The 24,436-nt window shown below is 47.2% G+C and overlaps 1 protein-coding gene across 4 annotated transcripts in view; it reads right to left on the reverse strand.

Annotated features, from left to right (window-relative positions):
• The window catches only part of cadpsb (Ca2+-dependent activator protein for secretion b), a gene marked incomplete at both ends in the record, with an annotated part of 91,404 nt that overhangs the window by 46,962 nt on the left and 20,006 nt on the right, over positions 1-24,436 (reverse strand). For all 4 annotated transcript variants that reach the window (XM_084445330.1, XM_084445329.1, XM_084445327.1 and 1 more), the window contains 3 exons: positions 1,692-1,772; positions 17,885-18,217; positions 22,683-22,796. In XM_084445330.1, the coding sequence (XP_084301456.1) occupies positions 1,692-1,772; positions 17,885-18,217; positions 22,683-22,796 (528 nt within the window). The remainder of the gene's footprint in view (positions 1-1,691; positions 1,773-17,884; positions 18,218-22,682; positions 22,797-24,436) is intronic.

The raw sequence follows: 24,436 nt of genomic DNA on the forward strand, positions 1-24,436 counted from the left end.
ATGTTGAAGACATGGTAAAACTCTTTAAACATAGCCCTCTAAATCGTATACTGTACCATCTCACTATAAAAGGGGAAACCTCTGTATTTTTGTCTGTAGGTCCTACTATTATCCTGACAACCTGGCAATGTATTTACTTTATATGCGGCAGGTGTATTGATCAGGGCCGAAGGAAATGCAGTGAGCCATGTGAAGTTGTTTGGATGACAACTGCTCTAGTGCCATGGTCAACCCTATAAACCAAGGCGCTCCTACAGTAACATGCTACCAGGAGCTGGCTAGCTAGCTACACATGGCCTGCCATTAGCAGCCCAGCTTACTGTAGGAGTAAAGAAATGTCAAAATACCTAACGAACAGAATATCTTTGATATACATTACAACTGTTGTTGTAGTTTTGTGTGTTTGTCCTTCCACGGTACAACAAATGGGGCATACTGAGATCTTTACTGAGTTCATTTGTTCAAACGGAAGTGGAGTTGTTTCAAGTAAGCTATTGTAAGAGTAAAGGCATTTTATTTACTGCATAGAGCGTGTCAGTGAGGTTCCACCACATCAGCATTGCATGTTAATTTCCCATAGACTTTTTAAAAAATCCTTATATTTTGAGAATTCAATCATGAACCCAGCTAATAATTCATCAGACAAATTGTGACCAGAAGTCCTTATGATAGAAGCCAAAAGTCCATATGATATCAACCTTGTTTTAAGAAAATCACGTTTTATTCGCAGGAGCATTGAGAAATACTACACTACCGACAATCCTTAAGTGGTGTCGTTACCATGGAAATGTGAACACTGTTGATGGTTGGGCGCAGGCTACTGAGTGACTGACTTTTTCATTAATTCTTGATCTAAGAATGCTAACAAGGGTTCTAGCTAAAGTTAGCTGCTTATCCGATGCAGCTCTGGCAACTCACGTAATAGCTTAACATTAGGTATGTGAATGTACCTGCATCACAAATTCATATTATTTAAATGAGTAATGCCTTTTCAATGTGATCCAACGCTTCCTCGCCGACGCCTTCTCGGGGAATGGGTAGAACCGATGGCAACGACTGTCATCCGAGCGGTAAACGCCGTCAGGAACGAAGCATGGCACCATGTTTCTGACGGCTAACGCATTAGCTAGCAAACGTTACACGCAATATAAACCCAATATACACACACAACACAAACTAAAACATGAATATTAACAATATTTACATTTACTGTAACAATGACAAAGATAACATTTCTGAAGAAGCAAGTTTGAATTCTGAAGCAAGTTTGAAACTGTTTGACTGAGAGACGAGTATCATTCGCAATGGTTTTTGGGATGCGTAGTTTTATTCCCTCTTATAATAGGCTAATTATCTACAGTCTTGTACCATAACCTTTTTTTCGTTCCTCCCCCCAAAATTTGCTCCAATATACATGTTTAAAGGTCACGATTCGTCTGATGAATAATTATCTGGGTTCATGAATCAATTCTTGAAATATAGGAATGGGAATGAACAATGCGATGCTAATGTGGTGGACCCCCCCCCCCCCCACCCCAACAAACAGGGGGGGTCACTGACACGGCCTATTTAATCAGAACGTAATAATGCATAGAGGCAGCCTTCATAAGGAATTTGTTATGAGTTGGTTGATTGACGTAGGTCCGTAAGGTCGTGACGCCTTGATCTCTTAGTCAGCACGAGCGACTCACCCTGGCGATCTGGTCGGCCATCTGAAGACGTCCGTCCAGCTCGCGTCTGATCTGGGCGGCCTGCTCGTCCAGGTTGTCCAGCTGGGAGTCAAACACAGCAGAGCGCACAGAGAGATGAGCCCTGGGCCTTAGCTCAGCTGGGAAAGCGTGAGACTCTTGATCTCTGGATCAGAGGTTCAAGCCCCGTGTTGAACAGCAGCTAAGCATACCAACAAAAAAAACCTCTATTCTGGTTATTTTTACAAGGACAGTGTACATTAATCAACGTTTTCAGTAAAAGTGCAGGATTTGGCCAGTACATGTTGATCCACTCTTTCACTACTGTAGTAATGTTGTTAGTTACCATTAAATCAATAACATGGAAGGAACAGCATGAAGTAGAAATATAATTACTGGCCTAAGTGTGGCTTCCTTTAGTACTAATTCATGTCCCTTTACCACAGGAACACGAACCTCAGTTCCATTGTATGGCCATCATACGGAACTAGTCATGATTCACACACGTAGGCACGCATGCACGCACGCACGCGCACACACGCACACACACACACACACACACACACACACACACACACACACACACACACACACTTTCCAGATTCCCACATGGGGCACCCCCTCGTACACACAGAGCCTATCACAGCAGGAATTAAATCCGCAGACCAAGGATTTACGGTATTTATGTTTCCAAGCGTGGGACTCTATTCTTTTCATTGGGTGGTTGAGAGAGAGTACTGTAGCTCAGAGAATGACAATCAGTTTATCTGAAGTGTGCTGCAGGCATAGGCATACTGCCTCAATCCTGACTTCCCCATCGATGAAATGACCTTATTTCTCAAGGTCAACTGTGCATCTGTCTCTAAAGAGCACAAACAAACTCCTTCTCTTGCTCTCCTACAGATGAATAGACTAGATGTAACATCCGCTCGATGATTCTTCTATTCCTCCATTGGCTTCCAGGATTACCACTGGGGCTGTGCCAGTCCTTCACTGTGCACGTCCATCACTACACCCACAAACACACACACATACACACACACACACACACACACACACAAACTCACACACACACACCCCCACACACACACACACACACACACACACACCCCACACACACGCTCAGAGCCCCTAGCACCACGAGACAGGTTGGCCGTGCAGCAGTCAGTTTCAGTCCTGTCACATAAACACGCTGCCCGCCCACACAGCGCTCAAGACCACTACACTACAACCCTGCCAGCAAAGGCACTGCCATGAACCGCCACCGGGGGCGCAGCAGAGCACCCTGGACAACCACTCAACACTGTCATTGGTCCCCGGGAGGGAGGGCTGGGCAAGTTCGTAAAGAGCTCCCAGTTAGTAAAGACAACGTCACCTAGCAGACGTCAATGTCACCTAGCAGACATCAACGTCACCTAGCAGACATAACATAACATAAAATAGATAACATAACAGGTGCGTTCAGTAAGCCCCCCAGTCCTGTTATCATGGTGCCTTCCAATGGAGTGCTGTCATGGATCGTTGATGCTGATGGGTTGTGGCAAACGCCAACTACTGTTTAGTAAGTAGCGTGGAGGGAGACGGCAAAGTCCGCAACACAAGAGAGCGCTTGCTAGCGGTGTCCTAGATTTCAGAACGGAGGTGTTGGGTGGCAGAACCAACCGAATTGTGCTGTGAGAGTCTGATCAATCTAACCATGCTAGACAAGGCTGTAGGTGTGCTGACTCCATTGATACCATTTAAATTGGCATGAAACTTGACAAAGCTATTAGTTCCTGCCCGATTCAGTCATATACACTGTAGCTGCCGACATCATCATGTAAATCGCACCAAATTAAAAGCACAATCATTTCTGTTTTCTCTGCATGAACCCTGCCGCCGTCACCATAGAGACCATGAATGTAGTCTTGGCAGGAAGAGATAGAGCAGCCTTGTTCGTGACATGGCAATTCTTACATTAGTCATTTTGCAATGACTGTATTATAATAATAATGCAATTACTGCATTTAATGTAAGTAGTCAGTACTGCTACTCGGCAGAACTCACAAGTGTATCTCCTTTCTAAACAGGTGACTAAGAGTGTAATCTAGTGCTGAAGCCATAGATTAGAGCTGGGCTACTCTACCTCTTGAAAAGACAATCTGGAGTCAAGCCACACAACATGGGCAGAGGGGCGGAGCCAGCGCATCAGCCTAATCCAGCTGCATTTGAACATTATTTCATCGGGAGCGTATAGTCAGGACTAAATGAAAAACTAATTTAGGTAAAAAACTTTGCAGTTTGTGTAATAAAAACCTCAGTGAAGTGAGAGTTAACGTGGAAGAAAGTCCAAGTAAATCACACCTTATGTGCCAGATATGCTACTGACCGCTCACTAGAGCGCAGGACTCGTTAGCAATACTTGAAAAGTGGAACTCTGCGGTCAGTGACCAATCAGAGGCCAAGTCAGCCTCTCCGCACAGCCCTCTATCTGCAGCAGGCCAATCAGCATCCAATACTAATTCTGATTGGATTCTCATTGGTGTCCATGAATATCCTAGCATGTTAACAGAAGATCGTGTCGCAGCAAGAGCTTCTGGGTACTCAGATTAATGAAGAGGGAGAGCAGCCCTGGTCATGGACTACAGAGTCCTTAGGTGAGTAGAACTCTTTAGTTACTGACAGACAGCATGACAATGCTGGCATTGAAAATATGGTGTAGTCGTATGCACATCCAGTTTGTTAGGTGCTGGGTTGACAGGTAATCATGAAAAAGTAGAATAGAACCCGCACACTTAGACCGAGGCAATCGGGAGTGCAAAAAAGTAGTGTTTATTCCAACAACGTTTCGACCCTCAGGTCTTTGGCAAGTCAAAAAGATGAAAAATGCTGGTATTGAGCACACTGATGTTGACTGCACTGTCTGTTCAATCTCAATGAAAGACAACTATGATTCATAAGAACGAATGAAAAAAGCACAAATTTGCAATAGCTGCAACCACATACTGTAGAATACGTGCATGCGCAGACCAGACCAAATTTTTATGAACATTTTTGTGGACCAACTGACGGAGCGAGCTATAGACTTGCCTATCGCAGCTAAAAACATTGTGTTAAACATCTGAAATGCCATTTGAAATTGTTTGTATTGGCACCTGGAGATAAAACATGTGGTAATGTTCCTTTCATTTCTCCTCAGAAGCTGGGTTAGACAGGAGGCCTGTCGTCTCGTAGCCTCATTTCTGGAGTAATGAAAAGCAGAGCAACGCGCGCCTCTCTCACATCAATAATGAATGGAGAGATTTATATTAGCTGACACAGTGAAAGAGAAAAGAAGTTCTGATGGCTCTCTCTCTCTCTACTCCCTCCTTATGTCCTCTCCTCCACTCTCCTCTCCTGTCCTCTCCTCCACTCTTCTCTCCTGTTCCATCCTCTCCTCCACCACCCTCTCCTCTCTCTCTATTTCTTGGCCAGCAGCATTGTGGTGACTCACCACCACTCCCCTTGTGACCCTCACTGAGGTCTCATTGGCGTCACTGCCTACTGGACAAGACACTGTACAGCGCCCCTACAGGAAATCCTACATGACACCATACAAGACATCATACAGGACATCATTACATTGCATTACAGTCATTTAGCTGATGCTTTTATCGAAAGTGACTTAAGTAATTGCATTTAATGTAGGAAATATCAGTGTACAATCCTTGCCAGAACTCAAGTGCATCTCCTTTCTAAAACAAGTGACTAAGAGCATAATCTAGTGTTAAAGGCAAAGTTAAGAAAGGCAAACTAAAAATACACTAGGTGCTTAAGAGGGAAGATCCTGGTAGTACTTCTTGAAGAGGTGAGTTTTGAGTCTGCGGTGAAAGATGGGCAGTGACTCTGCTGTCCTGACCTCAGTGGGCAGTTCGTTCCATCACTGCGGGGACAGAGAAGAGCCGTGACCGCGTCGATCGACCACAGGGGCCTCGGAGTGACGGAGCAACCTCATACAGGAAACTCTACAGGACACCGTACAGCGGCCCGATTCCAGTAAGAAAAAAAAGTGCCTCATTACCACCAGAGGAGAAATACCTCTCCTTATTTCGTTTCGTTCTTGTTTTTTTTTTCCACCACAGAACTCCAGACAGCGAGACCGAGCAGGGTACCATTTGTCTAAACCTCCTTCCAAATCCCCCCAAAAATCCCCCACCCCTACCTCCCCCCCAGCCACGGGAGCGCGGGGTCCTGTTGGAACGACCAGGGCACTCTTGCTGAGTGCTCCGCCTGACTCAGAGCCGTGAGGCTGGTACGCAGCCAGCGCTGACCTCTTCGCCGGCCGGCCATATCTCACCCTCCTCTATAACATTAACAGCCTCTGTCTCCAAGGCTTTGCTCTATCGATTCCCTGCCCCTTCCAGCAATCCCCTTTAAGAGAGAATGAGCTGCAATCACTGTGTGGTCGCGCTAACCGGAAGGGAGGGGTGGGGGGGGGGGGGGGCGGCTAAGTGAAAGCTGTTGCTCTGGCTCTGGCAGGATGGAAGTGGAGAAAGGGAGGGGTGGAGAGATGGGGGGATGGAGTGGAGAGAGGGAGGGATGGAGAGATGGGGGGATGGAGTGGAGAGAGGGAGGGATGGAGAGATGGGGGGATGGAGTGGAGAGAGGGAGGGATGGAGAGATGGGGGGATGGAGTGGAGAGAGGGAGGGATGGAGAGATGGGAGGATGGAGTGGAGAGAGGGAGGGATGGAGAGATGGGGGGATGGAGTGGAGAGAGGGAGGGATGGAGTTGGAGAGGGAGATGGAGGTAGAGAGAGGGAGGGGGAGATGGAGAGGGAGGATGCACGGAAAATCTAACAGTCAGTCGCTCAGTCAGCGGTAGCAGCCCCGACCCTCGGTCTCCCAGCATGCACAGCTCAGCACAGGCGCACGACGCCGCCTTAGCAAAGAGCCGCTTCTCACAGCAGGACGCCTCGCTGGCGGGGATTACTGTAAATACATTTCTCCGCTCCGCAGCGTGGAAACCAGATTTATCCGGCGTCGCCTGCGGGTTGGAAGCGTGCGCCGGGTTTCACCTGCCGCTGGCCGCCTTGAGCCTAGCCCGATGCTGAGCCAGCGACCTCTGACCTCCTATTCTGAGAACCCAGAAGCTCTCGCTACGGCTAACGTCTGGGAACAAGCTATGATATCCGTGGGCACCAATGACAATCTGATCGGATTTTCAACCGGATGCTGATTGGCCCACGCAGATAGTGGTCTCTGCAGAGAGGCTGATTTGGCCTCTGATTGGTCACTGACCGCAGATTTCCACTTTTCAAGTATTGCTAATGAGTCCTGCACCCAAGCAAGCTGTCAGTAGCATATCTTGCACAGAAGGTGTGATTTACTTTCTTTTTCTTTCTTTTGGTTTTTATAACACAAACAGCAAAGTATATTACATTAGTTATTTATTTACAGTAGTACCGACTACTGTACGCTCCTGATAATAATGTTCAAATGCAGCTGGATTTGAAAGGTAGGCTGATACGCAGGCTCCGCCCCTCTGCCCATGTTTTGTGGCGCTTGAGTCATTACATCAGTATTCATCAGTCATTCAGCTGATGCTTTTTTCAAAATATTTTTATTTACTTTATTCCTTACAATAATTTCATTTAATGTAGGAAACGTCAGTGTACTACTACTCACCAGAACTCACAAATGCATCTCCTTTCTAAAACAAGTGACTAAGAGCATAATCTAGTGCTGAAGGCAAAGTGCAAGAAAAGCAATCTAAAAATACAATAGGTCGTTAAGAGGGTGGATCTTTTTGAAGAGGTGAGTTTTGAGCCTGCGGTGAAAGATGGGCAGTGACTCTGCTGTCCTGACGTCAGTGGGCGGTTCGTTCCACCGCTGTGCCTCCAGACTACGGCCATTCGACAGCAGCACCAGAGGCCCAACCGTGCGCCTGTCCCCGTCTGACTCTGGAGACTCACCCGAATTACAACAACCCACAGAACTTAACATTCTGTGTGTGTATGTATGTGTGTGTGTGTGTGTGTGTGTGTGTGTGTGTGTGTGTGTGTGTGTGCCCCCTGTAGTTTTCTATGGAACCTCTGTCTACTCAGGCTGAAGGTCAGAGCTGTCAGGCTATTAGGCTACTGTAGTTGTATATTCATATTTCGTTTCTGTAGGCTATTCTATGTGCACTTTACCATCAAATCTAGGCACAAAGGGCCTATACTTTAATAATAATATGAATTAGTTCCTGTGCGCACAAATGCTCTTTGTTTGATGGCAATGGGAGAGGAGTTAGAGCATAGGTAGGCCTATGTTTGTGACTGAGGATTTCCGTATTGCGTATTGTTAGTATAATACCAGCCACATATTATATTGTAAGTTAAATTATAGTGTCCCACCCTGATTTACAGAAGTCCACCCTTCGAAAAATGTCTGGCCTCGCGGCTGACTCACACAGCCTCTCACCTCACACACCCTCAAACACCCTCACACACTCTCAAACACCCTCACACATAAACACACACCCTCACACACTCTCACACACAAACACACACCCTCAAACACCCTCACACACTGTCAAACACCCTCACACACTCTCAAACACCCTCACACACTCTCAAACACCCTCACACACCCTCAAACAACCTCACACACCAAACACACCCTCACAGCTCACAGACCACCAGCTGCTCACATGTGGACACACACCCTCACAGATCACCAGCTGCTCACATGTGGACACACACCTCACAGATCACCAGCTGCTCACATGTGGACACACACCCTCACAGATCACCAGCTGCTCACATGTGGACACACACCCTCACAGATCACAGACCACCAGCTGCTCACATGTGGACACACACCCTCACAGATCACCAGCTGCTGACAGGTAGGACCACCAGTCCGGTTCTAAAAGGTCATTCAACGTTACTGGAGCTGACAGCAGCTCTGCAGCTGACGCAAAGGTGACGTTCCCTCGACGTCTGCCGAGCTGACAACAGGCCCATGGTGACTGGGGCAGGCAGGCGGGTGTAGCTAACAGCACAGCTGATGACAGCTTCACCAGGACAGAGTCTGAATGGCAGACAGAGAGCCGTGGTGGTGAGAGAGAGAGGGGGGGGGGGGCGCATGGAGAGAGTGGGGGGAGAGAGAGAGAAAGGGAGAAAAGGAGAGAGGGAGGGGAGGAGGGGAAGGGGGGGTGGAGAAGGAGGGGACGGATATAGAGGTGGCAGCTGGTCTATGTTTAGACTTCACGTGTGAGCCAGCCTGTGTGCGTGTGTGTGTGTGTGTGTGTGTGTGTGTGTGTGTGTGTGTGTGTGTGTGAACCGGCATGCGTGTATGAGAGGTGCTTCTGCTGTGTGTGTGTGTGTGTGTGTGTGTGTGTGTGTGCGTGTGTGTGTGTGTGTGAACCGGCATGCGTGTCTGAGCCAGACTGTGTGCGAGAGGTGCTTCTGCTGTGTGTGTGTGTGTGTGTGTGTGTGTGTGTGTGTGTGTGTGTGTGTGAGAGAGAGAGAGTTCTTATGCGAAGCATATTAATTAGTGCACTGCCACACACTCCTCCCAGGGCTTATGACCCGTCCCAAGTTCAACCACCTCCACAAAGTGCAACCCTGTCCTTTACGATCCCTGATGCAGACGTCCCACATGACTCACCACGCCAGCGCAGTCAAGCGTACCCTAGTGCCTCATCACCACATCTGGAGCTACATCTTCACAGGTGGTCGCGCTCAGGAAACATCAGAGCGCGCCGGAAAATAGAGTCTGTTACGGACTCATACGCTATCAGCTACAGGACGAGCTCAAGCCTCGGTTACAGAAACACACAGGCAGAACCAGGAAATGCTCAGGCCTCGGTTACAGAATCCTACGGCATCAGCTAAGCTGAACCAGGAACAGCTTAAGGCCTCAGTTGCCGACAAACAGTTGCTGACCACACAGATTAGGGCGGAGTTCGATATGATGTGCTCTCGCGTCGACGCCTTCGACGTGCAGGTAGTTTAATCAGCTGCCACTTGAGATTAGGACATCATCTCAGCTGGAGAGAGATCGTCCGTGCGGGTAAATATTCATGATCGCGGGCAGCTGGGCGTGAGAAAGCCAGAGTCTCTCCACCAGTCATTCACACTGCCGAACACTCCATCGAAAGGTCTGGCTATTTCAGACGCCTGATTTTTATTCAGTCGGTGAATAAAAATGACCCTTAAATTGGTCTATAAACCTTCGACTGGTCCAGGGTCCAGGGTCTGAATTGCAGCGATCCAGGTCACTCCTACGCAAGGGAAAGAAGGGAACTGCCTGGATTTATGCATTAGCGATGGGTGAGTGCTGAATATAATGCAACAAAAAGCCCTTCGTTTTGGCTCGGCAGAGAGAATGTTCACCTCCTCCTCTTCATGGCACGACATATGCACGCGAAACACCCACAGAAAATCCAGAGCATGGGGGTAGTGTGCTATTTTGGACATTTAGCCCTATTTGTGGTATGTCTACCATTAACCTGAAAAAGAGACCATCATTTCACTGATCGTTCCATTATTGAGCTAGCTGCAGTTTTGATGCTGGCTCTCACTGGGTTAAAATGGAGGTCAATGGGGCATTGTAAATGCATTGAAAAACTATGATTAAGTGGTTTTCCGAGAAGGGAAGCACAGTGTGTAATTTTAGCAGTGTCAATATGCTTTTCTGTGAAATGTATCGCAGTCTGAATGTTTTGACATGTTTGGCATGGCCTGGACATGAGCATTCCCCTGGCGCTTGTTTTCACTGCTCCCACTGAGGACTATGTGCAAGTCATACCAAACACCTAAAAATATTCGGATTGCAATACATTTCACAGGAGAGCATACTAAGACTGGTAAGATTACACCCTGAGCTGACCGTCTCAGAAAAGCACATTCATCAAACTTTTTCAACGCATTTACAATGTCCCATTGACTTCCATTGTAGCCCAGTGAGAGCCTGCATAAAAACTGCAGCTAGCTCAAAACTGGAACGATCAGTGAAATGATGGTCTCTTTGTTTCAGGTTCATGGTAAACAGACCACAAATAGGGCTAAATGTCTAAAATAGCACACTACCCCTATAAACAAGAACTAGGCACACCTTAGTGTCTCTCCAGACTCAAATATTACGTTGAATCGCTGCCCTCCGCATGCTACATAATAGAGTCTGTGCCACTTCGCCACCCAAGCTCGTATTCTGAGGGCGTATCAACGGGTAAAAATTGAAAGAGTAACAGGTCGTAGGTTAGATGGGCGGGGCATATCTATGGGTGGAAAAGCCTGATTGCGAAGTAACGTTGCAGTAACGTAGTTAGCGTAGCTTACAGAGTGTATCAGCGAAAGAACTGTCATGGGTCTGGCGTTAAGACTAGGCACACCTACAGCAGCTTGAGCTGGACCCAACTCCACACCAGGAACGACTCTGGGCTGTGAAGTCACGTGACGCATTTTGGGGGGGGGGGGGGGGGGGAACGTTTTCCTACAGATATACAAGGAGAAAGAAACGGATGGGAAAAGAAACACATTTGTTCCTGGGTATCCCTCAGTCAAAAACAACTCTGACATATCAACTTTTAAATCATTGGAACCTTTTTTATTTAGAAGCCACCATTAGCCGGAGTATGTCTATGTCAGCGTCGCAGTCTTCTGTGGGAAAGAGGGGTGGGCGGAGCCAAGAAAATATCTACTGTGCATACGCCGTGGTCTACAGGAAGTAAAAATACCATGTTCCATTTGCAACTTTCCTTGGATTGAATGGGCGGCCATCTTTCAATGTCTGGGCAGGCAGGAGCAAATGCACTCTGTTGCTGGCACACAACAGTTTCTGTCAATTACGTCTGATTGTGCTTTCATTAAATAAACTCCAGGTGGTAGATGACTCGTTTATTTGCGAGTGAATTAAAAAAAATGCCTCCCAACGTCACACACCCAAGACCGTCTTTCTCTGGAGCTGCTTCTCACTCCTTCAGAAAAGCAAAATGACCTTCTTGTGATGTAGATTGTCTGGAATGTGTTGGATGCACTGTTGTTCATGACTGTCACATATGTGTCATATGGCCCTGAAACCATACGTGCTCAAAAATGAGCCATTAAAAGCTGACAAGCAATCTTGCAGAAAAATAAGGCACACACAGGCACACACACGCGCGCGCGCACGCACACGCATGCACACACACAAACACACACACACGCACATCAGATATGCAATCTCCTGCTGCTACAGTAAGGTTTATAGCTTGGCCATTGATTACGTAGGCGGTGCATGTTTCCACCAAGGCCACAGAGCTGCATGTATGAAGCTGCCCTCTACTGAGCATGCTCAGAGTGGAGCTAGTGGGTCATACAAGTCTGCTCTGGCAGTGAGTCACTCTCCCTGAACGCACACTGCTCTGCTCTACACTGTTCTACACTACCTCCTTCACTGTCTGTTCTACACTACCTCATTCACTGATCTACACTACCTCCTTCACTGTCTGTTCTACACTACCTCCACCACTGTCTGTTCTACACTACCTCCTTCACTGTTCTACACTACCTCCTTCAATGATCTACACTACATCCTTCACTGTTCTACACTACATCCTTCACTGTTCTACACTACCTCCTTCACTGTTCTACACTACCTCCTTCACTGATCTACACTACCTCCTTCACTGATCTACACTACCTCCTTCACTGATCTACACTACCTCCTTCACTGATCTACACTACCTCCTTCACTGATCTACACTACATCCTTCACTGATCTACACTACCTCCTCCACTGTTCTACACTACCTCCTTCACTGTTCTACACTACCTCCTTCACTGTTCTACACTACCTCCTTCACTGTTCTACACTACCTCATTACTGTTCTACACTACCTCCTTCACTGTTCTACACTACCTCCTTCTCTGATCTACACTACCTCCTTCACTCTCTGTTCTACACTACCTCCTTCACTGATCTACACTACCTCCTTCACTGATCTACACTACATCCTTCACTGATCTACACTACCTCCTTCACTGATCTACACTACCTCCTTCACTGTTCTACACTACCTCCTTCACTGTTCTACACTACCTCCTTCACTGTTCTACACTACCTCATTACTGTTCTACACTACCTCCTTCACTGTTCTACACTACCTCCTTCTCTGATCTACACTACCTCCTTCACTCTCTGTTCTACACTACCTCATTACTGTTCTACACTACCTCCTTCACTGTTCTACACTACCTCCTTCACTGTTCTACACTACCTCATTACTGTTCTACACACCTCCTTCACTGATCTACACACCTCCTTCACTGATCTACACTACCTCCTTCACTGTTCTACACTACCTCCTTCACTGTTCTACACTACCTCATTACTGTTCTACACACCTCCTTCACTGATCTACACACCTCCTTCACTGTTCTACACTACCTCCTTCACTGTTCTACACTACCTCCTTCACTGTTCTACACTACCTCCTTCACTGTTCTACACTACCTCCTTCACTGTTCTACACTACCTCCTTCAATGATCTACACTACATCCTTCACTGATCTACACTACCTCCTTCGCTGTTCTACACTACCTCCTTCACTGATCTACACTACCTCCTTCACTGATCTACACTACCTCCTTCACTGATCTACACTACCTCCTTCACTGATCTACACTACCTCCTTCACTGATCTACACTACCTCCTTCACTGTTCTACACTACCTCCTTCACTGATCTACACTACCTCATTACTGTTCTGCACACCTCCTTCACTGATCTACACTACCTCCTTCTCTGATCTACACTACCTCCTTCACTGTTCTACACTACCTCCTTCACTGTTCAACACTACCTCCTTCACTGTTCTACACTACCTCCTTAACTGATCTACACTACCTCCTTCAATGTCTGTTCTACACTACCTCCTTCTCTGATCTACACTACCTCCTTCACTGTCTGTTCTACACTACCTCCTTCTCTGATCTACACTACCTCCTTCCCCAGACGTCAGTGCTCTACCCTGCTCCTTCACCAGGGACCGGAAAGAGGAAGAGCTCCTGCCATCTCTCTGCTCTCCAGGAAGGAGACGGTAAAAATGCAAATCCCTGGTGATAACGGCAAAAGAGATCATCATCAAATCCGCCCCCCCCCAGGTGAAGCGCCCTCTCTTCTCCAGTGGGAACCCTATCTTTCGGAGCAGTCTTCAGGGGGGGGGTCCCAGTGCCTCCCCCCCCTAACTTCCCCCCGCACCCCCATCATAACGCCCTGTTCCATATGGAGCACAGCCATCCCTAAAAGCTCTCCGTCAACCCCCGGATGACAGCGAACCGAAACCGTTCAAGAGCAGCCAATAAAATCAGGCCTTTAAATGAAATCGTTCATCATGTAGACCAGCGCTCTGTCCATCTACAAATCCCCCTATGCACCACACAGCATTGGACAAACAACTGCCAATCCATTAAATATAAGTGGCGACACCTTGTTGTTTTCTGTGCAACAGCAAATCAAGACCGAGAGGCTGTAAACGTCCACCTGCCAGACGAGTGTAAGAGGAGAGGGAATCACCTCATCAGTCAACGCACATCGCCATGTTCTGCGACTGAACACTCCTGTTTTTACTGCGGTGACATGTCAAATGACAGGCATGAGCATCCTGAGATTTAACACCTTCAAATGAGCTGCGCCCATCCCGCTTTCACGTGTGTGTGTGTGTGTGTGTGTGTGTGTGCGTGTGTGTGTGTGTGTGCGTGTGTGGGTGGGTGTGTGTGTGTGTGTGTGGGTGTGTGTGTGGGTGTGTGTGTGTGTGTGCGTGTGTGTGTGTGAAACAGAGAAATAGAGAGAGGGAGAGAGAGAGAGAGAGAGAGAGAGAGAGAGTCAGAGTATTAACATGCGTTATGTGTGCCTGGGTCTCCCAAGCCGATGGTAAATCAATGCCTTTTATCACAGCCCTACCCTGATATGCACTGTAGACATGAGGCCAGAGCATGGAAGCACAATAAAATATAGCAGCAAACATCTTTACAGTAGAACACGACACGGTTCTGCAGAAGAAAACATAGCTTTGGAACATGACAGTTCTACAGGGACAACACACTTTTAGAACATAACACGGTTACACAGGAGCAAATATAGCTTTAGAACATGAGTTGGGCCCAGTCCCAATGTCCCCCCTAAACCCTCAAGCCCTGACCCCTCACTTATTCAGGTCACCTGCTAAAGTGGTTGAGTGCGAGAGGCTGCAAGGGCTCCAAATGGTATAAAAGGAAGGGGACAGCACTTGTGACATCACGCTACGTTGATGCCAAAACATACAGTATTTCTTACTATTGTAGGTTTAGGACTTTTTATTTACCATATCAATTTTACGTTGTTTTACTTGTAGGTCTACGTGTAAATTAATTTTGGGCTGAGTCGAATCCCCTTTACATTATCACAACCATTTGTGTTGCCCTCAAAATATTTCTTTTCAACTTTTCAATCATTTCATGTTGTGGTCATAAGCGAACTACTGCCTGTGATTCGTGTTTGAGATGAATCCAAAAGTATTAACTCAAGAATGACAACACGCATTTCTGCACCTCAAACCTCTTTCCATATTCATGTTGGAAATCTCAATTCAAAGAACACTGCACCGAGATGGATGATTAATGTCATAAAGCTTGAATCATGATTTATGGTAACAGAAATTTACATTATTTATAACCATAGCACATATTTTCAAACAAATCAAATAATACAAATGCATGGGGTTGATAACCTATACGTAAACATATTTAAACCAGAAACATTAAAACATTTGTAACGTGAATGTTGATATGTCCGTGATTGTTTATTGGACGTTCATCAGGTAACTCACACGTCACAACGCTATGAACTGTGGGTAATTCCTCAAAGTCTGAGTCCTTTTCCTGGACTCAGACTTTGCAGAAGTGCAGACTTACCGTAAGAGGGCATTAAGGGTTCAAAATGTCTGCCAGAGAGCCCTCCTGCACTTGACAATTTGACAATGGGACTAGAGCCCTAAGCCCTCACACACTTAGCGGGAACGCGCCTCAAAGTCTGAGTCCGTAAGGGTGGACATTGGGATGGGCTATGGTTACACAGGAGCAAACATAGCTTTAGAACATGACATGGGTCTACAGGAACAACAAACATAACTTTAGAACGTGACACGGTTCTACAGGAGCAAACATAGCTTTGGAACGTGACACGGTTCTACAGGAGCAAACAGCTTTGGAACGTGACACGGTTCTACAGGAGCAAACAGCTTTGGAACGTGACACGGTTCTACAGGAGCAAACATAGCTTTGGAACGTGACACGGTTCTACAGGAGCAAACATAGCTTTGGAACGTGACACGGTTCTACAGGAGCAAACATAGCTTTAGAATGTGACACGGTTCTACAGGAGCAAACAGCTTTGGAACGTGACACGGTTCTACAGGAGCAAACATAGCTTTGGAACGTGACACGGTTCCACAGGAGCAAACATAGCTTTGGAACGTGACACGGTTCCACAGGAGCAAACAGCTTTGGAACGTGACACGGTTCTACAGGAGCAAACAGCTTTGGAACGTGACACGGTTCTACAGGAGCAAACATAGCTTTGGAACGTGGCACGGGTGTTTCGCCTGCAGCTCTGCGAAGCTGAGGAGTGTTTCGAGGGAAGACACGTGTTCTGCATGCAGATCCCACACACCTCCTGCTGCCAGCACACGGAAACTAGGTTAGGCTTCCTCACAGGAGGACGAGGGAGAGGAGAACTGAAGATCTGAAGATCTGCTTCACTAAAGGCCACCATGTTCCTGCTACCACACGTCTCCTGCGCGGCCACCGCGCATTTCCTGCTTTCCTTGCGTGTGTCGGCTGCGCTCGGCCGTGCAGGCGCTCAGAAATTAACACGCCACAAAATATGCACTTGTCTGACTTCTACGCGTTGCTTAAAAGGAAGTATAGTCTACCACAGGGTTAATATATGAAAGTTGAGAAATCCAGAGCGCCGCTCAGGGTTTAGACTAACTAATCAACAATCAGTCTTCACTTAGAACATTCCGAGTGGATCTAATTCTGTAGCAGTGGGTACTTTATTGATCGGCGGGGGGGGAATTGCACATGTAATTGAGGACATGCTGTGAGCTTCTATATGAAGCTGCTCTGATTTAGTGAGGCATTAAGACTAAGGCTACTCTCGCATAGCCAGACCCGATCGCCACACTTTGTTTTAGCGTTGGAGACAGGTCCCGCTGAAGCCCATTATTATTCTGGGTTGGGGGGGGGGGGGGCGGGGGTTCTGTTGCTTTAAACAAATCACAATCATGTTGGGCGGGGCTAAGCTTGTTTTTTTGTTTTTTTTCAACGGTGCCCTTGCGAAATAGCGTTGAGGGATTGAATCGGATTTTACAATCACAGGCTTACCCCAAGAACCTACATCAGACCAGACTAAGGCACTGATGATGCCAAGATGGCGTTTGAGCAACGAATCTGTTTCCAGGAGCTGATGAGACGCGAGAGAGAAGCGGCGTGGGGGTTTCTAAAGGCTTTACCAATCGGGGGCTCGGCTCTGAGCGGGACCCCCTGGTAAGACTGGTAATCAGGCGCGGGGAGCTCGCTCTCACCGGGCCCAGGGGGGCGCTGTAAAACACGGTTAGTTATGACATCAGCGCCCTGTCCATCTCTCTCTCCCCCCTTCTTGCAATCCCAACATGTCAGTGTGAGGAGCCGTACATCAGCTGGAGCTCCCGGGGGCGTGACTACGCGCTGGTGATTTAGCAGCGCTGGGGCATGCGATGAATCTCTTAAGCCCAGGTGTCAAGATGTCCCTTCGCCATTAAAGACCTACAGTGAGTATATATGTTTCTATTATTTGTTTCGGTATACGAAACAAATCAACATGCACAAGCTGAAATAAGGGTTGGAGGAGGCGTCGGACTGACGTACCGAGCACGGTGAGAGATGGTGTACATTTGCGCTGCTGATTCTGACTGCTGAGGTTGCATTTTCTGGCAGCTTTTGTTTGTTCAGCTCGCTACTCGGTAGAATCTTTTTTTAAAACAGCCAGACAGACTGACTGAGAAAGACACACACAGGCCGACAGTCACGGCAGACAGAAAGACAGACAGAACCACAGACAAACAGGCATGCAGACAGACGCCAAGACAACAACCCCAGACAGGCGTACTGAGGCGTGGGTGTCTATTCTAAAGCGAACGCCCAGGCTGACGTTTTGAGGTGTGTGTATGTGTGTGTCACGGCACCTCACCTGGCAGGCTTGGTAAAGAAGCTGGTGCTCGAACTTCTTGATGCCAAGAATGTTCTGGAACATCTCGTACAGCTGGTCCTTGCTGAGGATGAGCTCGGAGGCGGCGCTGGCCGTCATGCGCTGCTGCGCCTTGCGCGGGTCCTCGTCTCCGCGGTAGATGGTGTCAAACTTGGCCATCCAGGAGCTCAGCACCGTCTCCTTGCTCAGGCCGTCGATCTCCGGCAGGCTGCGCACGCGCTTCTCGATGTGCCGCTTGAACACCTCCCGGCAGTCGTTGGCCGAGAAGCCGCCGCTCTGGACCATCTTGGCCACGCGGTCGCTCTTCAGGAACACCTGCGAGGACAGAGAGAGAGAGAGAGAGAGGCAGGGAGACAGAGAGACAGGGAGACAGAGAGACAGAGAGAGAGAGAGAGAGAGAGAGAGAGAGAGAGAGAAAGAGACAGAAACAGAGACAGAGAGACAGAGAGACAGGGAGACAGAGAGACAGAAACAGAGACAGAGAGACAAGGAGACAGTCAGTGGGCACACCGACGCAGGGCAGTCTCCTGGGGAGGCCACACTTCCTAACCCACTTGCAGGAGGAATGGAGGGGGGGCCCTCTTAAATTTTCAAAATGGCGCCCAATTACAAGATGCAAAATGGCAGGCCTCCGTGGAAGGCGTCTACTTGTAGATGTAAAGGGCTCATTCTAAGGTAGTGAAAAAATAATTATTGTTATTTTCATGGGTTAATGCACGAATTAAAGCATACTTATGAATAGTACTGGTATATTCCATTTCTGCCAAGTCTACACAGAATTCTGCCACAAAATTCTACACACTGATCCTTTATCAAGCTGATGTCAGCTATCTAATTGTTTACAGCTAAAACCACCAATATGACTACCAACAAACAGGTAGAAAGAATAAAAAAGGTCTGCTTCATTCATTTACTTGAATTAAATGAATTTACTAACGATGTTGCTTCAAAGTCTCACTCTGTAGACCTGCAGCTCATAGCACACAGTTTTCACTCTGCTATCACACAGAGTACACAGGTTATACAGGCGGGCTCTTCTTCTGCGGTTGTCTTGGACACCGTTCAGTGTGAAGTCAATCCACCCAGGGGTCAGGGACAGGCTTTGTCAGCAGTCTCTCCATCTGCGGACACTTCCTGAGCAGCACGAGCCAATAGTAGCCGGGGCGGGACATTGATGGAGTTGTGTGTCGTCTCTGCTGCGCCACAATGGCGGATTACCGTTGCAGTAATGGCTCTGTGCTGCAGTGATGTACCGGAATAACACGCGCAAGCCATAACATCAGCGGAGCGCCGTGTAACATTTCAAACGTGGAGGGATAATGTGACGGACGGAAACGCCCTTGTTAAGACTCCCAGACTCCTCGGCCGGGCCGGCGCTCCGGCACGCCTCCTGCATTATTCACACTGATTGTTCATTCTCATCCACGCTCTCTCAGGCTACAGAGGAGAGGACGTATAAAACAAAGTCTGTCCGCTTTCTCCTCAGGTCTCTCTGACTTTGTTGCAGCTAGTAAAATGGGATTTATGTTGTTTCTGTACAGTTAGAAGGCTGGCGGATAGATTCTCTACCCCCAGGCTTTTTAAAGCCTTTCTTCTGTCTCCGGTGAAAGGAGGGCCTCGCGTGGTTCTGAATGGCTGTCTGGCTCGCATCCACAGGGCCATTTTCCTGGAAGCTGGCTACTTGCGGCACACTGGTACAAATCACCAGCGACACAAAACTCCTCTGGATCCAATCACCTCAATTCAATTGTCGACATTCTTGAACTATTGTATCGCATGAAAGAAACCAGGGATGGAACAAGACGTCGTTATCTGTTCCACCAACACAATTATCTGTATCTGTATCTGTCCAACCAACACAATTATCTGTATTTGTTCAACCCACAAAAAATCTGTATCTGTATTCGGATAAAAATCTGAAGTGGGCGTGGTTTATACAGGAAGATGCGTTATATCATATTTTATAACCTAATATTCATTGGCAATGCAATTTCTGAGCCTTTAAAGCATCACATTGATTTAACATTGGCATATAATTAGTTCTGAAATATATTTCCACATCTTCATACTGTACTTTAAGACTCTGGTCTAAAGAAAAAGGACCACCATTAGGGTGTCATCATTTTAGCCACAAAGTTCTACTTTTTTCAACTGAAAAAAAAAAGAATCCAAGACACTGCCCTGGCGCTATAGAATTAAGCAAAACTTTTTGGACAACCATTGTGTGTACAGTAGGCTACACAATACTTTCATTAGATTTTGGACTACACCCCACAATGGCAGACATTCTTACCTACAAAATCAATACAAATGCTCGCAACAACAGATTCTAAAACTAACTACAGATTCTAACAGTGACTCCAGGTAGGTAAGGGATATGAGTTCTTAATTACCTGTCGTTCTCTCTCTCCCTCTCGCTCTCTCTATCTTGTCTCTCTCATCTCCCTGTCAGCTGAGTCTGACCTAACTCTAACAGGCTGAGCTGAGTCGGACTGTGGCTACAGCAGGTCCTGAGAGAGAGAGAGTGTGCACATGTGTGTGTGTGCGTGTGTGTGTATGTGTGTGTGTGTGTGTGTGCGTGCATGTGTGTGTGTGTGCATGCATGTGTGTGTTTTGTGTGTGCATGCATGCATGTGTGCCTGTGTGTGTGTGTGTGTGCGTACATGTGTGTGTGCATGTCTGTGTGTGTGTGTGTGCGTGCTTGCATGTGTGTGTGTGCATGTCTGTGTGTGTGTGTGTGTGTGTGTGTGCGTGCGTGCATATGTGTGTGTGCCTGTCTGTGTGTGTATATGTGTGCGTGTGTGTGTGTGTGTGTATGTGTGGCGCGTGTATGTGTGTGTGTCAGGGTCACCCTTCTCCCTGACTGACTGGTGGGACAGCGCTTTGGATGAAAGCGTTTGCTAAATGACTGCAATATCATCCCACAGTCTCATTCAGAGTTACCATTAATAACGCAGACAATAGCCTCAGTATCCACCATTAACAAACACCAAGGACACCACAGTGGTGCTTTACCCTGTCATGCACTGGACGCCATCTGCTGACAGAGGAGTGTGTGTTGTGGGTAGATGTGGCATCACCACAAGCCTGTAACTCAATCAACACTATCCCTTTGAAATGGAAGCGCTCAAGGTTATTTTGATTTTCAGGTTTTCAGAGAGCCTGTTTGGGAGTTTTTAACCGTACACTAAAAGACAAAGTAGCTTGTCATCGTTCGGGGTGTGGATAAGGACACAGCTACACACCATCTCGACGAAGGTGCCGTTTTCTATAATTAAATGCAGCGCATTAAACGCAACAAACTCACTTTCAAACTGATTGGTTTGGCTTTTCAGCTCCCCAAGATGGAATAGCGCACACATTGTTAGACTTAGCACATCCAAATAATAGCCATATATCATACAATAGCTAGTACTGCGTTGTATAAGCGTATGTACTGTAGGGATTACTGTAGGGATTTATTTTGATCGTGGATTGAATTGTTGAGTTAGAAGGATGGCAGCGTCAAGGGCCGCAGCACTGAGTCATAATCCGTCTAGTGAATTAGATGAGCATGTGACCACGTGCGCGTGGTCCTCTGTCCACCCACTCTGCTGTCAGAATCCAGCCCAAAGCAACAGAGTGCAGAGAAACAAAGCAGCTCCCTCCAAGACAAGTGAGCTCTTTCCGCAGAGTGGGCTAAATCTTCAGTCTACTGAACATCAGAACTGCACAGTGTGAGCTAAATCTTCAGTCTACTGTATCAGAATTGGACAGTGTGAGATAAATCTTCAGGCTTCTGTGTCAGAACTGGACAGTGTGAGTTAAATCTTCAGTCTACTGTATCAGAACTGGACAGTGTGAGACAGACTAATCTCCAGTCTACATTGGAACAGATCAGTGTGAGCTAGACCTATCTCCAGTCTACATCAGAACTGGACAATTTGAGCAAGACCAATCTCCAGTCTACATGAGAACAGATCAGTGTGAGATAGACCTATATCCAGTCTACATCAGAACTGGACAATTTGAGCCAGACCTATCTCCAGTCTACATCAGAACTGGACAATGAGCCAGACCCATCTCCAGTCTACATGAAAACAGATCATTGTGAGCTAGACCTATCTCCAGTCTACATGAAAACAGATCATTGTGAGCTAGACCCATCTCCAGTCTACATGAGAACAGATCATTGTGAGCTAGACCTATCTCCAGTCTACATGAGAACAGATCATTGTGAGCTAGACCTATCTCCAGTCTACGTCAGAACTGGGCTGAGTTTCCCAGAGGCATCGTAGCACTACGTTCATCGTAGCGCTATGATGAACGCCATAGCTTACGATGAACGTAGCGCTACGATGCCTCTGGGAAACTCAGCCCTGGACTGTGCGAGCTAGACCTATCTCCAGTCTACATCAGAACTGGACTTTGTGAGCTGGACCTCCAGGCTGTATCAGAACCGTCACTCTGATTTCTAGAGAAGGCTCCATGCTCCCAGGAGACTGAAGGAGCGTTCTTTATTACTCTCATCTCTCCACTAATTAAGTTACTTCTAGAGATGACATCTAATCAAGCCTTGGCATCAAATCTGCCGTCAGTGCTATCTCCCTACCGCAGCACTGAATGGCTGAGTAACACACGTGTTCAGGGGTTTTAATAAAAGGATCGTTTTTATTTAACCTTTATTTAGACAGATCGTTTAATGGAGACACGGGGTCTCATTCTCAAGAGAGACCTGGAGATGTCTAACTGTTCCGTTAAGCCCCTCCTCCTCTGCCTGCCTGGTCAGAAGACACGTTACCTCATAGTAGCTCTGGACGGCGTTGATGAAGGCTTCGTCCGCCACGATCTGCGTGTCTCCGTTGAGGAAGGCCTGGAAGCGTCCCTTCGTCTGGTCCAGCTGCTGCTTGGTGATCTGTGAAGGGTCGAGGACACACAGAGGACACTTCAATGGCGGGACAGCGAGGAGACACAGACAGTTGTAGCCGTGGTTACAGCCAGCGAAAGCAGGCGTGTATACAGAACACCTCCAAAGGCTGAAAAGAACATTTCTGTGACCAGCTATAACCAGTGGTGTTGGTCTTAAGGAGCAATCATAAAAAAAATCATGTTTCATGATAAATTGTCTTTCCGTTGTGTGTAAGCTTGTGCTTACGTGACAACAATATAGAGTAAGATACCCTTGGATGATCAGGTAAATGAGACAAACATCGTGAGGAGGATCTCAGGACCGGCAGGCCAGGGTGGAGCTACCTTCTGATAGACCCTGTCAGAGACCAGACCAGTCTGTAACACCAGGGTGGAGCTACCTTCTGATAAATCAAATCAAATCAAACTTTATTTGTATAGCGCATTTCATACACAGAGGCAACACAATGCGCTTTACAGAGAGCAAAGAGGGGGATGAGCAAAGATCCTACCCCTACATTTTCCAGAAGGAAGCAAAAAGCAGTTCACCCCGGGCGCCGAAAAGGTGAACCGTAAAAATTCTTCCCTGACCTCTCTCAACGAGGCGATCGAGCAAGCTCCTGGAAAATGTTTAAGTCTTTTGTCTAGGAGCACTAAACATGGGCTAAACACTTCATAAGAGAGACATGACTATCAGTAGAGTAGATACATAGTTACAGAGATGTTACCGAGGCCATTATGTGTTAGCTACCCCTGTAGTTCATAATAGGATATTTAACTGTATTATCACATAATAAAGCCGAATAAGCACTTAGCAGACAGGCTCTTATAGAATAAAGAGTAAACTAGGTAAATCCGCTAAGCAGAATTAGGGAACCAAAAAGAGGAGAGGCAGGGTGATGACTTGATAGGCACCGCTGGCGACACATAGTGGGATGGAGCTGGACATGAGGATAGCAGGGGGCCCTCCGGGAGACAGGGGGGCCTCAGGAGGACCTTGACTGGGGAAAAGGGGGAGGGGAGGACTTTCCGGAACCTGGGTGTAGTAAAAGAGGGGGAGACACTAGGGAGGAGAGAGGAAGACAGGGCATGTTAGAGAGCAGCTATCTACTGATAGGCCCTGTTAGAGAGCAGCTATCTACTGATAGGCCCTGTTAGAGAGCAACTATCTACTGATAGGCCCTGTTAGAGAGCAGCTTCCTTCTGATAGGCCCTGTTAGAGAGCAGCTTCCTTCTGATAGGCCCTGTCAGAGAGCAGCTTCCTTCTGATAGGCCCTGTTAGAGAGCAGCTTCCTTCTGATAGGCCCTGTCTGAGACCAGGCCAGTCTTTACAATGCTCCTCCACACTTTCATAATCGCTCAATGTTTTGTCTTAACTTTCCATTTCCCTGACAAGAAATTTGAATACTTTTCCGGCACTCAATCTTTTATGGGAGCTGCACCGCATATCTTTTATTAAAACATTGAATCAAAGTCTGCATTCTAAATTTCTAATGCGGTCGCTGCAGGCGAACTTCAAACTTCTACTCGCTGTACAAGAGTCATCTCGCTGTTTCAACTCCAACGTTCTGTTTCATGTTCTGTGTGTGTGTGTGTGTGTGTGTGTACTGTATGCACACATCAAGTTAAGATGAAAGAGTCGTTGGA

This window comes from Borostomias antarcticus (genome assembly GCF_949987555.1).
Source record: "Borostomias antarcticus genome assembly, chromosome: 11".
In the NCBI taxonomy this organism is placed as follows: Eukaryota; Metazoa; Chordata; class Actinopteri; order Stomiiformes; family Stomiidae; genus Borostomias; species Borostomias antarcticus.